This window comes from Mustela erminea, chromosome 4 (genome assembly GCF_009829155.1).
Source record: "Mustela erminea isolate mMusErm1 chromosome 4, mMusErm1.Pri, whole genome shotgun sequence".
Lineage (NCBI taxonomy): Eukaryota > Metazoa > Chordata > Mammalia > Carnivora > Mustelidae > Mustela > Mustela erminea.
The window spans coordinates 9,416,011-9,429,569 of NC_045617.1; the positions used below are offsets into that span (position 1 = coordinate 9,416,011).

Below are 13,559 nucleotides of genomic sequence, written 5' to 3' on the forward strand. Positions count from 1 at the left end.
ACGCGGACTCCGAGCCAGCTGCGCTGAGAGCTGCGCCAAGCTTCTCCGTCCCCGTCGGACACAGCACGGCCGCCTCGCGCTTGGGAACACCGGCCAGCTCGTGGCACTACACTGGGGGGAGGGGGCATTTTAAACAGTGAAATAACCAATAAAATGCACAAAGCTATGACCCCGGGGCACCACACAGACCACAAAAAGGACACTCGATCGTAGGAGAGTCGAAACCAAAAGGCAGGCATTGCTTTGCTCCCCCTCGGCTGGGAACAGAGTGAACTCAGGGACTCAAATTTCTCACAGTTCGGAGCTCGTCTGTCCATGACCCTGAAAGGGCCGTGAGTGTTGATTTGGGGTGACAAATCGGTGTTAGCGATGGGCCAATTTGCAAACATAGAATCTGAAGAACAAGGATGGACTGCATTGTGATTTGAGAGAAGCGGGTTCCTTTCTCTGCTCAGCGCTGAGCAGGACAATCCCGACCCCAGGCTCCTCGGGCCACGGGGCTGGCGCTAGCTGTCCCTCTTCGCTCGCGTGGGCTTTCACCAGTTCGGACAGTAAGTTCTGTGGTTCCCAGAGCTCCACGGTTTCACCTGGTCCCTTTATTTATCATTTATTTTGCCAGAAAACTACACTTGGCCATCCAGTCACCAAATTCACGAGCATGGTCTGAAGGCAGGAAGGGGAAGAAGGCACTGGAAGCCGGGATCCCCCCCATGCCTGACCCTGTGGCCCCGGAGACCACAAGTGCAGCTGCACAGCGGGGGAGCGGGGAGGAGGCAGGCAGAGGGAGACTCACCGTGGACTTACATTCTCGCCCTTGGCGAACACGTCAAAGTCATCCCAGTGCAGCTTCAGCTGCGGCCTCAACAAGTTCTCCAGTTTCTCTAGCTTCCCACCTTTGGCAAACTGATGGAAGTCGAAGTTGATCATAGGCGTGTCGCCGGCGTGGCAAGAGGCCCAGAGCAACTTCTGAAAGTGGAGAGGGAGAGGGTGGCCAGGGAGCGAGGGCCGGGACGCGGCAAACCTCTGGTGCCGGAGTCGGCGGGGGGGTGGGGGGGCGTGTGGGGGGCTAACCGCGCCGCCTAGGGCCCAAGCTCCGGGTTGAAGTCACATGGGGGACCGAGCTGTTCACGCGCCCCGACCCTGAAACGGAAGGACAGAGCCTCGGAGCGCAGCACTGCAAAGAGCATCCTGCCCGCAGCAGGGCAGGGGGCCAGCCCAGGCCGAAGACAGCCGGGGCGGCCGTGGCTCCCCGGCTCGCAGCTCTGAACTGACATCACCCCCGCCCCCGCGGGGCTCTTGGGAGGGCGCCAAGGAGGGAAGGACTACACTGTTCAGCAGACCCCCAAATGCCATGGGCCTCTCAGGGACGGGGCAGCCCAGAGGGTGGGGGCTCATAATCCAGCTCCCCGTTGCCAGGTAACCGGTGCCACCCAGGCAAGCGTCAGCCTGAGGTGGGTGTGCTCCTGGGTGCCCCATTCTCCCACCAGGGTCCTCTGGGTCCCCGCGAGGGGAGGTGCCGGACACACGGCCCCGTGAGATGGCAGGAAGGGGTGACGCGGGGTCAGGGCCAGCAGGCCCAGGCTGGCGCAGGACCTGGGGGGGAAGCGAGGCCAGAGATGGGGGTGCGTAGCAGGGGCTCCAGGCAGCTTGGGGATCCTGACGGAGGCCTCCCCCCAACACAAGGAACCTCTGGGGCACTCCAGAGCGCTCTCAGGAGCCCTGGGGTAGAAACTGGGCCAGCGGCCTCCCCCGGCACCCAGCTTCAGGCCCAACCCACCCTGATCCTCCCGCATAGCTTCAGGTTCGACTTGTCCAGAGAGTCCATGAACTTGAAAAACTGGAAGAGCGTGGGGCCCTCTGGTCCCTGCAACTCAAAGTGCCCGCCACTGGGAGCCAGAACACCAGCCAGTGCCTGGAGGTGGCCGTCGGAGAGCCTTGCCAGATAAAAGCAGCCGGCCGAGCTGAGTGGTGTCCCCTTCGCCCCTTCGTGATGACACAGTTTGGAGGGAGCACCTTGTCGGGCTGTGACTGAGGTCCGTGGGTGGGCTGCTGGGGCAGGGAGCTCAGGGCCGAGGGAGCCGCCGCTCGATGGGACCTCAGCGGGTTTCCTCTAGGCGGCATCTGCCGCCTCCCTGCCCAGCAGCTTGCCCTTCCCCTGGGTCACAGGACCCCTGCCGCCTCCTGGCCCCCTCGTGACAAAGAGCCCGTCCACAGGGTGCACCGCTGCTGGCTGACGGGGGCTGAGGACATGCCCTCTCCAGCACTCAAGACATAAAGGGAAAAGAGGTTCTGTTCTTTCCTTCTTTTCCCTTAATATAAGCCGTCAGCGTTGCTGCCAAGATGGTTGGGAGGGAGAGACTCAGCAAGCTGCCTGCCAACAGCAACAAACCCAACAGGGAAAGCAGGTCTGGCCAGATGAACTTGGCCACCAGGGAGTCTGCTCTGCGCACATGGCCTCTCTGTGCAGAGCGGAAGGGGCACCTGGTGGGCTCAGCTCCCGCCGGCCGGAGGTCAGCAGTCAGGGGGGCAGCAAGCACTGCTCCCCGAGAGCCGAGGTCCGCCTGCACTCTCCCCGGAAGGGGCTTCCTGGACTGTAGAACCACCAGAGGGCTCCTCTCCATTAAGCGGGAGACAGGGGCCCCTGGGAAAGGAACTTGGACATTGCCCATAGCTCCTTCTGGAGCCGTGCATCTAGCGGAGACCGTTGGGAGATCAGGGAGAGGCCCGGGTGAGGTGAGCGGAGTTGTCCCCTCAGCTCCCCGGCTCCTTCCCTGTCTGCCCCCCACCGCCTCTGCACACCCCCAACCCCTGAAAGTGCCGAGAGAGGCCACAGGGAGCCCACGGGGAGCTGGGCACAGGGAGCTGCTCCCTGGGGCAGCCCAGACAGGGATGAAGATTTGAAGGCTGACGTCAGCGGGAGGAAACCTCGTTAAGGTTCCTGCCTTAAACTGAGCAGGAGCTCTGAGGGACGGCACCAGGCCAAGGGCACTGCAGGTGTTTCGGTGAGCGCGCCAGGAGGCAGAGCCAGACCAAGGAAGGAAGAGAGTTCAGGCTCCCTGAGCGGTCAGGACTGCGGGGCGAAGCCCACGTGTGTGTGCATGTGCGCGCGTGTGTGTGTCCCCAAGACAACCAGGGAGGGAGCCTGGCTCTCCTGAGCCCTGCAAGCCCCAGAGGGAGCCCTGGAGGTGGGGGATGCTGTGTTGGAGCACATTCTCTGTCAGCTCACAAAAATTAAATGTTGTACCTCAGGAGCCCAAATCACCTCATGCAACAGAGCTGGTGGGAAAGAGCCCCCCAGGCGCGGTGACAGCAGTGCCCTTCCCAGTCCTGCAGGGAAGCGTGCCTCTGAACGGGGCCATCCTGCCCCTCACCCACCGCCACCCGCCCCACCGGGCCTGAAAAACAGCACAGCAGCGTTTACCTTGAAGGCTCTGTTGAGCACCTCCTCTCCGCCTCTGCTCCCCAGCAGGTTCACGACCACTTGCTTCCCATACTGCTCCTTCAGCAGCACCATATGCCTGCAAAGGCACAGGCCAGCACGTGACCCCTTGTTGCCAGCGCACAGACTGCCACCCCACCCTTGAGGGCATGGGGCACAGGAAGGACCTGTTTGGCACCAGAGGTCCAGGTGGAGATGTTCCCCGAGACCCAAAATTGGTTGGGGGTGGAGGGGAGACCACCACTCTCTCCCAGCCACCAACCCCAAGGTCAGGGACAAGCGTGGCAACAGCCTGTTTGCATGCAAGGCTCAGGTCAAGAATAATTCACAGCACATCGGACTTCGACGTAAGTGTAACATCAGACGACGGACATGCCAGGCTTTCTGTAAAATACCACCGTTAAATCCAGAACAGCTAACCTGGCCCTTTATTAACGGGGTCCAAGAAGCGCAACACGCGTGTTTCTGAAATACATCTCTAATTTCACTTGGGACCTTCTTTCTTGAAGCTAGAAAAGCTCGTAGGAGGGTTGTTAACCTCAGTGTCTGTTATCTAAGTGCCGTATTTCATTATGTATAATTACGTGTGATCCAGGCAAGAAGGCACGGTAAAATTTTAGACTTTAGGAAAACATTCATAGATCAGAGACTTTTAAAAAACACATATGTTGTGAGGTGCCTGGATGGCTCAGTTGGTTGAGCATCTGACTCTTGGTTTTGGCTCCAGTCACAATCGTGGGGTCCTAAGATCGAGCCCCGTGTCCGATCAGGGAGTCTGCTTGAGATTCTCTCTCCCTCCCTCTCCGCCCCCTGCCCACTCTCTCTCTCAAATAAATAAATAAATGAAATCTTTAAAAAAAAACATATGTTGAAATATTAGGGAAAGACTAATATTTATCTTTTATCACTAGCTTTTGAAAAGCTAACTTAATAACTTCACTAACACTAAGACTACTTAAATGTAATTTTTTTAAAAATACAGTGGAAGACAATACAAAAAAGAGATGTAAACCGCATTTTCATCATGCAATTTTCACGCCTGGAGATAGAAAAAAGAGAAGATAGCATGCCACAGTATTAAAAATGGTAGAATTGTATGTGACTCAAAATCGTTTTCTTCTTTATACATTTTGCGTTTTCCAAATTTCTAGGCTGACATTTTTTTTTTAAGTTAATTAGTGCTAAGGAACCAGTTTCAGCCAAGTTTGAATTGAGGTCCCCTGCTGGCTCCTTTAGGGTGAGCTCCTGGCCACCCCGCCCTCCCCATGGTGTCCCCAACCAGGGAGGAGGTAGGGCTCCATCTGACTCATGCCATAGGGCTTCTGCACAAGCCTGTGCTCTGGGGGAAGGTCCGACAACAGAGTGTGCGCAGGGCTCTTCTGGGTCTGCCTGCCCCGGGGAAGGAATGTCCTGCCCAGAGGTCAGACAGAGGGAGCCGGAGGGCAGGCTCTGCTCTGGGGCAAGTCTGAGCTGCCCAGCTCTGCCAGTCACTGAGTGAGCCCTATGATTTGGGGGTGAAATGCAAGCCACCTGCCACAATGAAGCTTATTAGAAATAAGGCTGATGCGTGACCCTGCATCTCAACGGGTTCCAAATCCAGAGCTGGACGAGAAACAATGTGGCCCATCACACCAGCCCCAAGCACCCTTGACCAGATTTTCCATCCCTTCTGAGCTACTCCTTTGTCTGTACCATAAAGCTCATGCTCCTCCTATAAAAGACGGTTTTGAGGGCTAAAAAGACAAAAGGGACAAGTCAGGGCTTGGCACAGGAGAGCTGGTTTTCCTTTCCTTCCTTTTAAAAAATTTTTATTTCCTTGACAGAGAGAGAGAGAGAGAGCGTGCACAGAGGCAGAGGGACAAGCAGGCTCCCCACTGAGCAGGGAGCCTGACTTGGGCTCAATCCCAGGACCCCGGGATCATGACCTGAGCTGAAGGCAGGCACTTACCTGACTGAGCCACCCAGGTGCCCCACTTTCCTTCCTTTTAATTTTAAAATGAGATAATACACTTACTAGTAATACACTAAGACTCACCTCAGGGCTCCCAGGGGGATGTTGGAGCCCACCCTGAAGCCGGCGAGACCAAGCCGAGTCTCCGTGCTCTGGGCATCTGGGTCCTTCTCCTGCCTGTCCATCTATTACTGTGGTGCAGAGCTCCCTGGAGAACCAGGGGGCTTTCTAGGGCATGTGGAGTCGGGCAGGCAGGGCATAACAGAGCAGCCAGCAGGGAAAGGCACCCTAGCGTCCACCCTGGGACCGCAGAGGCAAGCAGCTCCGCACAAAGAGAGGGAAGAAGGGGAGGGCAGGATCCTGCCCAAGTGAGACCCAGGCGCCGCCCCCCATGAAAGGTTAACACTGCCATCCAAAGGTTAACACTACCAGCGAGACGAGGTCCTCCCCAGGCCAGCACAGCCAAGGCCTGCTCAGGGCATCTCCTCCCCGCCCCACACCCCGCACAGCAGGTGGAGGCGAGGGAACAGGGAACAACCCAGGGAACGGAACAGCCCTGGCCACAGGTGTTTTGTGTGCACACGAACTACCCAGGGAAAGGGGTTTTGTGGGGATGGGTTGAGGGATTTATTTTAGACCAAACACATCAAAGAAGGGAGAAATTCCTGAGAGTCCCCTGATGTCCCAGAGATGGGGGCACCCCTCCAGGGGTGGGCACCCCCTCAGTGGGTCTGCTGGAGAAGCACGTGCCCGCATTCCCACCCGTCAGTGAAATGAGCGCACTGGGGCAGCACCCTACGGGAGGCCGGGCAGCTGCGGGCCCAGGAGAGACAGCCTATCCTCTCTGGGCACGCACTGTGCACTAACAGGATTCAAAAATGTTTACATCGGTGTAAACATTCTTAAAATGTGTGTATTTTTAAAAAGCTCATCACGAAGCTTTTGAAACCAGCCAAGCATGCATGTCCTTTCCTTCCACTGCGGTCAGCTGGGGAGGAATCTTGTTTTCAATTTCCTAAGGACATTTAAGGCAGCTCAAAGTCTCCTTCAACAACTCCATATACACAATGCACAGAACACATGAACAGTCCTGAACACAGGCAAGAGCATGTTCAAGTGCACACACAACCCTCTTTAGAGTGACAGCCCACTAATGATGATGTGCTAATTCACGGTCACGGGCTGCCACTGCTAGTCTGCGGCACACAGGAAGGACGTGTGTGGATTTAACGTCCAAATCAAGCTTCAGACAAAATGACTAATACCCTTTAAAAAAAAATCACTCTTGAAATTTTTACGACATTCACTAATTTTTAAAATTAGTATTCAGGTTAAACATGCAAATATTTTAAGAAGCGATTAACTATGTCAAATACGAGTTACTGTTTAGTTGACCGATGGCTTTTCTTAAGAAAGTTCTGTAACAGGAAATGCGTAATGGTCTAGTTTGTGGTTCAGAAAATGAACTGTGTATCTGCCAAATGGTCCTCTAGAATGATACAAGAAAATCTAGCAGTGAAATCTTTAGTAGTGGGAATTGGAAGTTAATACTACTTTTACTTCTCACTTTATACCTTTCTAGACTATGACTTTTTAAGTCTGGGACTATATTGCTTTTAAAAGAAAAATAAGCAGTCACAAATATCCTATGATTTACGTTGTCCCTTGTTAACTAGGACAAAGGAATAAAGCTTCATTAAAGAACAGGCTGGTAAGATAAAATAAATGCCAAGGGTCACCTCAGTGACCTCAGGAAAACCTGAGAGCCACTAAAAAATTCCATTTTGTAAATTCCCTTCTTGCCCAAAGAACCAAAGTAAAAGGCAGAGGCAGGGCCAGGATTTGGGGTCCTCCCCCTCCCACAGTCCCATCTGGTTGGCGGAAGACTCCTAAAAGGATGGGGGGCTTAGGGTGGTGTCAGACAACCCTACCTGTCGAAAGCAGGGGCATTGGCTTCGAGGCCTCTGTTGAGTCTCAGATGATGAGAGCCAACCTAAAGCAAAGAGAAATAGCACTAGTGATTCCTCCTGCTCCGTGAACCCAGGAAGGGATGGTGCTCCCCACCCCCTTTGCTGCCAGCCAGGCTCCCCTTCTGTGGCACATTCACAGATCTGGAAGGCTGGCTTAGAACTCAGGTCCCAAAGCCTGAGTCTGGCTCTGAAGCAGGCTTTCCTAACAGCTGTGTGGGTCCCGTGCTGGCTGGAATTCTTCCAAAGGCAGAAGAGAAACTTCAGGGTCAGCCCACGAGGCCCACGTCAGATCGGGAGACTTTTCCACAGTGCAGAGGTGAACACCAGCCAACCAGGGGGAGAGGAACCACTTCTCAGCCTCCTCTGCAAGTCTGGGGACCTTGACCACCCCTACAATCTGAGTTATGGCTACCTGCAAACTAATCTGCCTTATGTTTCAAACTACCTATTGAAAATCAAAAGTTTAAAAGACAAAACTACATGGTGGTATTGGGGCTAGCTCGAAAAGGCTCTCCCTGGATGAATCTGGGACAGTGTGAACGCTGAACTGTAAGTGACAGTAATGGATTATGATCAGATAAATGAGATAGGAACTCATAAACCTCTACAGACGAGAGCCGGCTGGTGCATGAATGGACAGATGAGTGGCACAGAGGTGGGCTGGTGGACGGGGCAAAGGGAGAGGTTCTTCCTTGCGGAACACTGATCGATAAATGTGGAGACGGTGGTGGAAAAATCACCATGTTACAACCATCATAGTAAAGAACGGTTCAGCAAAAATCACCTGTTGATCATAAACATTCAGAGAGAGTTTGATGGTCTGGGTCCTCCGTAGACGCTTATCAGCTGAAAAGGAAGACATATTAACTATAAAGAAAGAAACAGAGCAGCTCCGTCCTGAGTGATGGAAATTAACATCATTAATGAGGGAACACGTGGGACAGAGATGGGACACCCCGACAAGAATGGGGTCGTGTCAAAGATCCACACCCTGAACCTGATCGTAATAAAACACCTGGAAACCCTCACATGAGGCACCTTCGATTTAAAGAAAGAGAAGACCAGCATCCTCCAAAAATGTCAATGCCCAAGAGCCAGAAGGCAGAGGAAAGGCTCCGGATCAAAGCAGACTAGAGACGTGATAACGAGAGGCAGGGCAGGATTGCATCCTGGATCCCTGACCGAAGTGGAAAAGGTGACGGGCAGCATAGAGTCAATGGATAAATCCGGACTGTGGACCGCAGGTGAGTTTGGAGCACCGTGCCACACCTGCTGACCGTGCACTTGTCCCGTGCTGATGCAAGAGAACACACCTGCTTTCAGGAAAAACGTCCTGACATATTAAGTAAGGAAGGAGCGGATGGCATGTGTGTGGGCAGCAAGGGGTTCGTGTCCCATGAATCTTGGGACAGGACGCATGGGAGTTCCCCTATGTTCCTACAACTTCTCTGCAGGTCTGGAATGATTTTAAGAAAGAACGTTCTTTTTTTTTTTTTTAAAGATTTTATTTATTTATTTGACAGAGAGAGATCACAAGTAGGCAGAGAGGCAGGCAGAGAGAGAGGAGGAAGCAGGCTCCCTGCCAAGCAGAGAGCCTGATGCGGGATTTGATCCCAGGACCCTGAGATCATGACCTGAGCCGAAGGCAGCGGCTTAACCCACTGAGCCACCCAGGCGCCCAGAAAGAACGTTCTTGAAGAGTATTGTTCAGCTCTGCTGGTTATGGGGCATCATAAACGCGGCGTCATGGGCTCGTCCACAGCATCGAGCGTCCCTGCTGGGTGTGGACCGAGTGTTATCTACAAGTCTTCCCGCCACACGTCACACATCCGTCCATCTTCAGGCCTGGGAAAAAGCCAGTCTAGGCGACGGGCTTCTCAGTAACAGACTTAGAGATCCTGGGGTTAGGCATGTCCATCTAAATAATTCCACAAAGTCCCACGTCCCTTTAGGTCCTAAGATGCCTTGGGAATCCCTAGGAGAAGCTCCAGCAGTCGTCTTCAGCCCACTGCCGGGCTTACTCTGGGCTCCTGCTCCCAAAGGCACGGACCCCTGGCTGAGGACATGCGAGACTTCACTGCCTAGACCCGGGCTGCGCCCCGCGAAGACTGCTGTCCCCCGCGCTCCGCGCCCCGTCAGTTCCTGTCTTCTGAGCTCACGAGGCGGGCGCTGGCAGGAAGTGGCCCTCGTTCCTCTGAGCCACCGTGTGTGAGATCCCTGAGGGCTGAAGCCCAAGATAGGGGGGCTGCTTGCTGCGGTCAGCCCGTCCGTCAGTGACAGTCTGCCCTAGAACCTTCCCAGGAGAAGGCATAAGGGGAGAGTGGGCAGACAGCGGGTCAGGGCTCAGAGCCTGGTGTTTAGTCGTGACAAGTTCTATGACTGGACACGTCAGCCTCCCCCCGGATCACAACCCAGAGCTGCTTCTTCCACAAGCAGGAAGAGATCCCAGTCAGATTCTGGATTCAGGTCACTTGCCTTAGAAGGATCTTTCCCTCACCCCAACATCTTATTTTTGAAACTGCTGTGCTACAAGCCATCTCACATCCCAGTCACAGACGACTGGACGCTGCGATTTAATTGGGAGAGCAGGCAACCCCGGTATCAGGTGTTTTGTAAGCTACCCAGCGCAGCCAAGTTGGGGTGCCTCCCCCACAGCAGCTCCTGCAGTAAAATGCAAACTCCTCAGCCTCACACACAAAGCCCGGTCTCCATCTGGCCCTTGCCTGGCCTTCTGGTCTGACGCCTGCCCACGGCCGCCATGCCTCGGGCTGCAAGCAGCTTAGCCTCGCCACTCCCGGGTCACACTGTGAGCGCTGGGCCACCTCGCCTGCGTGTGGGGTCCCCTCTGCGGCTCCCTTCCCTGCCCGATGCAGCCCCATCCCTCCCAACTGGGAGTCTGGGCAAGCTGGGCCTCCCCACAGCTGCCCCAGGGATCTGGGCCTCCTCCCTCCGGGGCTCTCCTCACACCACCCCGCCGTGACCTGTCCCCTCCTCCCGAAGGCACGGGCTGTGACGTAAAGTGCCCCCATGTACCCACAGGTGCTCAGTGAGTGTCTGTGGGACGGACGAAAGGCTTGCTCGGAGGGTGGGGTGACGGGACAGCTGGGAGCCTGGTCCTCGGGCCTCATCTTGACAGAGAGAACGCGGACACTGTCCCACCTCACAGGCCTCGTGGAGACGGCAACGCTCACTCCGGAGAGCCATGCTTTCCCAGTGCAACCTGTGTTCTCGTCTCCTAGATGGTAGAATGTACGTTGATAACATTAACAGCTACCACTTGTGTGCCCTCCGGGTTCTGGAAACTGCGCTGAATTCGACTATGCGCCGTGACAGCTCATCTTCCCCATAACCCCAGGAGGTGGACTGTTAACTGTTAATGTCAGAAGAGTCAACTAAGGCTTAGCAAAGATAGGAACTTCTCAGACTTGTGGGGTTTTGTTTTGTTTTTTTGTTTTGATAAGAACCTTTTTCTGAGATAAAAACTTGTCAAAAGAATACGGTTCCTAAGTGAGGGAGCCGGAACTTGAACTAGAACCAGGTCCTGTCACCGCGAAGCTTGTGCTCCGAGTCACAGGAGAAGCTTCCTGGCGATCGGGATCCTTCTGGCAGCAGCTGCGGGTAAACACGGGAGTGGGCGCGAACACAGACCCGGACCCACGGTGCGCGCGCGGCTCTATTCCGGATTCGGGTCACTTGCCTTAGAAGGATCTTTCCCTCACCCCAACGTCTTATTTTTGAAACTGTTGTGCTACAAGCCATCTCACATCCTTTTGGGGACCAAAAAAAAAAAAAAAAAAAAAAAATCATGCCCACACAAAGGAGCACATCAAGGGCCTTGTACCCAAGAGCCTGGTAAACAGTGCGACAGGGAGGGGGCGAGTGTGGACAAGGTGGGAGCAGCGGAGGGACTAGTCTACCTTGCAACCTCCTCCGGCTGCTGACGTCATAGGACGCTTCAAACAGAGACCTCAATCACCTTGGCAAGACCCATCTGCACACACATGTGACAGGCGAGGAAGATTCCACGGACCACAAGTATACAGAAAATATACTCTTGCTAACCATACCAGGAGAGCAATTAGCTTTAAGTGTAAGATTTCAGTGTGGCTATTTATAAACTGCAAAGCTGTTTACATGGTAAAGAGGAAATTGTGGAAGGTCCACGGTGGCTCGAAATGGCGTCAGGATCCAGGAGCCCGTAGGGAAGGCATCGCTGCCGTGGAAACGTGCAGACAAGTCATCGTCCCAAGTCCTCTCTGCCTGTCCCCACTCTTATGCCCTATCTCCAGCAGGGCACCTTGGTTCCCGGGGGAGTCCCCAGAGGGTGCAACACTGCAACTTAAGATGCTAGCTATCGGCCTAAAAATCTGGGCATTTTTCATTTAACGTAAGTAAAGGAGGAGGGGAGGAAAGCCACCAGAATCAGTCCTCGGGCTTGCCATGGATAGTTCCGGGAGGAGGGGGACTGCACACCGTCCCCGAGAGCTGCCCTCCTGGTCACCCTGTGAAGAGGACCCAATCTCTCTTTGATGGTGGATACGGTTTCAGAGGATAAGCATGGGTACGAGACCCAAAGGTTAGCAAATCCTTTGTAAGATTAATGAACACCAAAGCCTTTGCAAGCTTATTTTGAAGAAACCACGGTGGTTCTAGGGAAGCGAGTGTGATGAATCTAGAAGATGCCACAGCTGTCAAAAAGCAAGCCCCCAGGACCCCCACGGAGGCTGCCCGTGTCGGGTTGAAGGGCAGCTGTTGCAAGGCAGGGTCAGGCAGCATCAAGTGGGTCAAGCTGGGGACTGAAATTGAAGAGGGGAACGACAGACCAGTTTTGCTTTGTTTGGGGAAGAGGGAGACCAGAACACGGGGAGTCCTAGGAATGGGGTGGAAGATGACAAAGGGCTGGAAGGCCTCGGACAAGACACAAGGGAGAGAAGAACCTTCTTGAAGGTCTGGGGAATCAGAGTCACTCTGACACATCCCCCGTCACACCCCGCAGACAGCCAGCCTGTAAGGCAAGGAGGAGCCCGTGGGCAATCTCAAGGTCAGTGTCGGGGGTTAGAAGGACCCGGCACTGGACGCAGGGGCAAAGAGGATGCATTTCAAAGGCTCCTTCCCACTTCCAAGACTATCACGACCACCCCCATTTCTGGATTTCTTAAAATCTTCATGTGAAACCTTTGTTTCCTGCTTCCTTTTTAACCCCTCCTTACTTGATGTTTGCTTTTTATTCTTCTAAATACACAGCTCCAGAACTTCCAGAAGGAAAACTCCAAACCTAAAGAAAATCAGGTTTCAGAAACCCTCTTTGGAATGTCTCCAATGGGTAAATCATACTATAGAGACAGAAAGTAGAATGACAGTTGCTTTGGCCTCCAGGAGAGCTGGGAGGGCCCGGGGAGGGGTGACAGCCAGTGGGGACAGGGTTCTTAGCGGTGATAAACCCTGTAAAGTTAGTCACAGTGATGGTTCCATGACTCTGTAAATGCACCAAAAACCGCTGACTGTACCTTTAAATGGGTGTAGGTTATGGTATGTAAATTAGATCACAATAAAGCCATTTAGAAAAACTGTCTTGGGATGAGCTCCAGAATCATCTTCGCCCTCCTAATCAGGCTCGGGGTGTCTCACGTAACGCCACCAACCGTCCTCACACATCTTAGTCATTCCTTTCTGATGGGAAGACTGAAGCCCAGAGAAGCTTCTCCCTCCCCCAGAAGTGAGACCCCCAGGAGACCCGCACGCCTCCACTTCTCTCCAAGAGCTGGTATGTTTCCTTATCAAGCCTGCCCATGACACAACGATGGCCACGGGGTCAAGTCAAGGGCCAGGGAAAGACCCGGTGGTGTCAAACACCCCCCAAGCCCCCGGCAGACGGCCCTGAGCCTCCAACTGCCATCACACAGCATAAGAGGAGCCCAAGCCACAGAGGCCTAGGCGGGGAGGCCTCCCGGGCGCACAGACAACCGCTTCGGCCAGAGGGGAAGATCTGGGGTCGACGCTGAGGAACCTCAGACCCACTCGGCCCATGACCTGCGGGGAAGGAGCTCGCAAACGAGACAGTGCCTGGGTTCACGGACAACAAAAGTGTCCTTGGAACGTGGTACCACGCCCTGAATGCTCCCCGGGAGAAAAAATGTCAAATACTCTGGCACAGGCCAGAGTCCTGTTTTAGACCGCAAGGTGTATTTTTAGAAATCAG

At 54.3% G+C, this 13,559-nt stretch overlaps 1 protein-coding gene across 4 annotated transcripts in view; it reads right to left on the reverse strand.

Annotated features, from left to right (window-relative positions):
• SYNJ2 (synaptojanin 2) overlaps nucleotides 1-13,559 on the reverse strand; it is a 94,533-nt gene that overhangs the window by 33,824 nt on the left and 47,150 nt on the right. For all 4 annotated transcript variants that reach the window (XM_032338617.1, XM_032338616.1, XM_032338614.1 and 1 more), the window contains 3 exons: nucleotides 7,322-7,383; nucleotides 3,422-3,518; nucleotides 794-966 (listed from right to left, as the gene is read on the reverse strand). In XM_032338617.1, coding sequence (XP_032194508.1) covers nucleotides 794-966; nucleotides 3,422-3,518; nucleotides 7,322-7,383 — 332 coding nt within the window. The remainder of the gene's footprint in view (nucleotides 1-793; nucleotides 967-3,421; nucleotides 3,519-7,321; nucleotides 7,384-13,559) is intronic.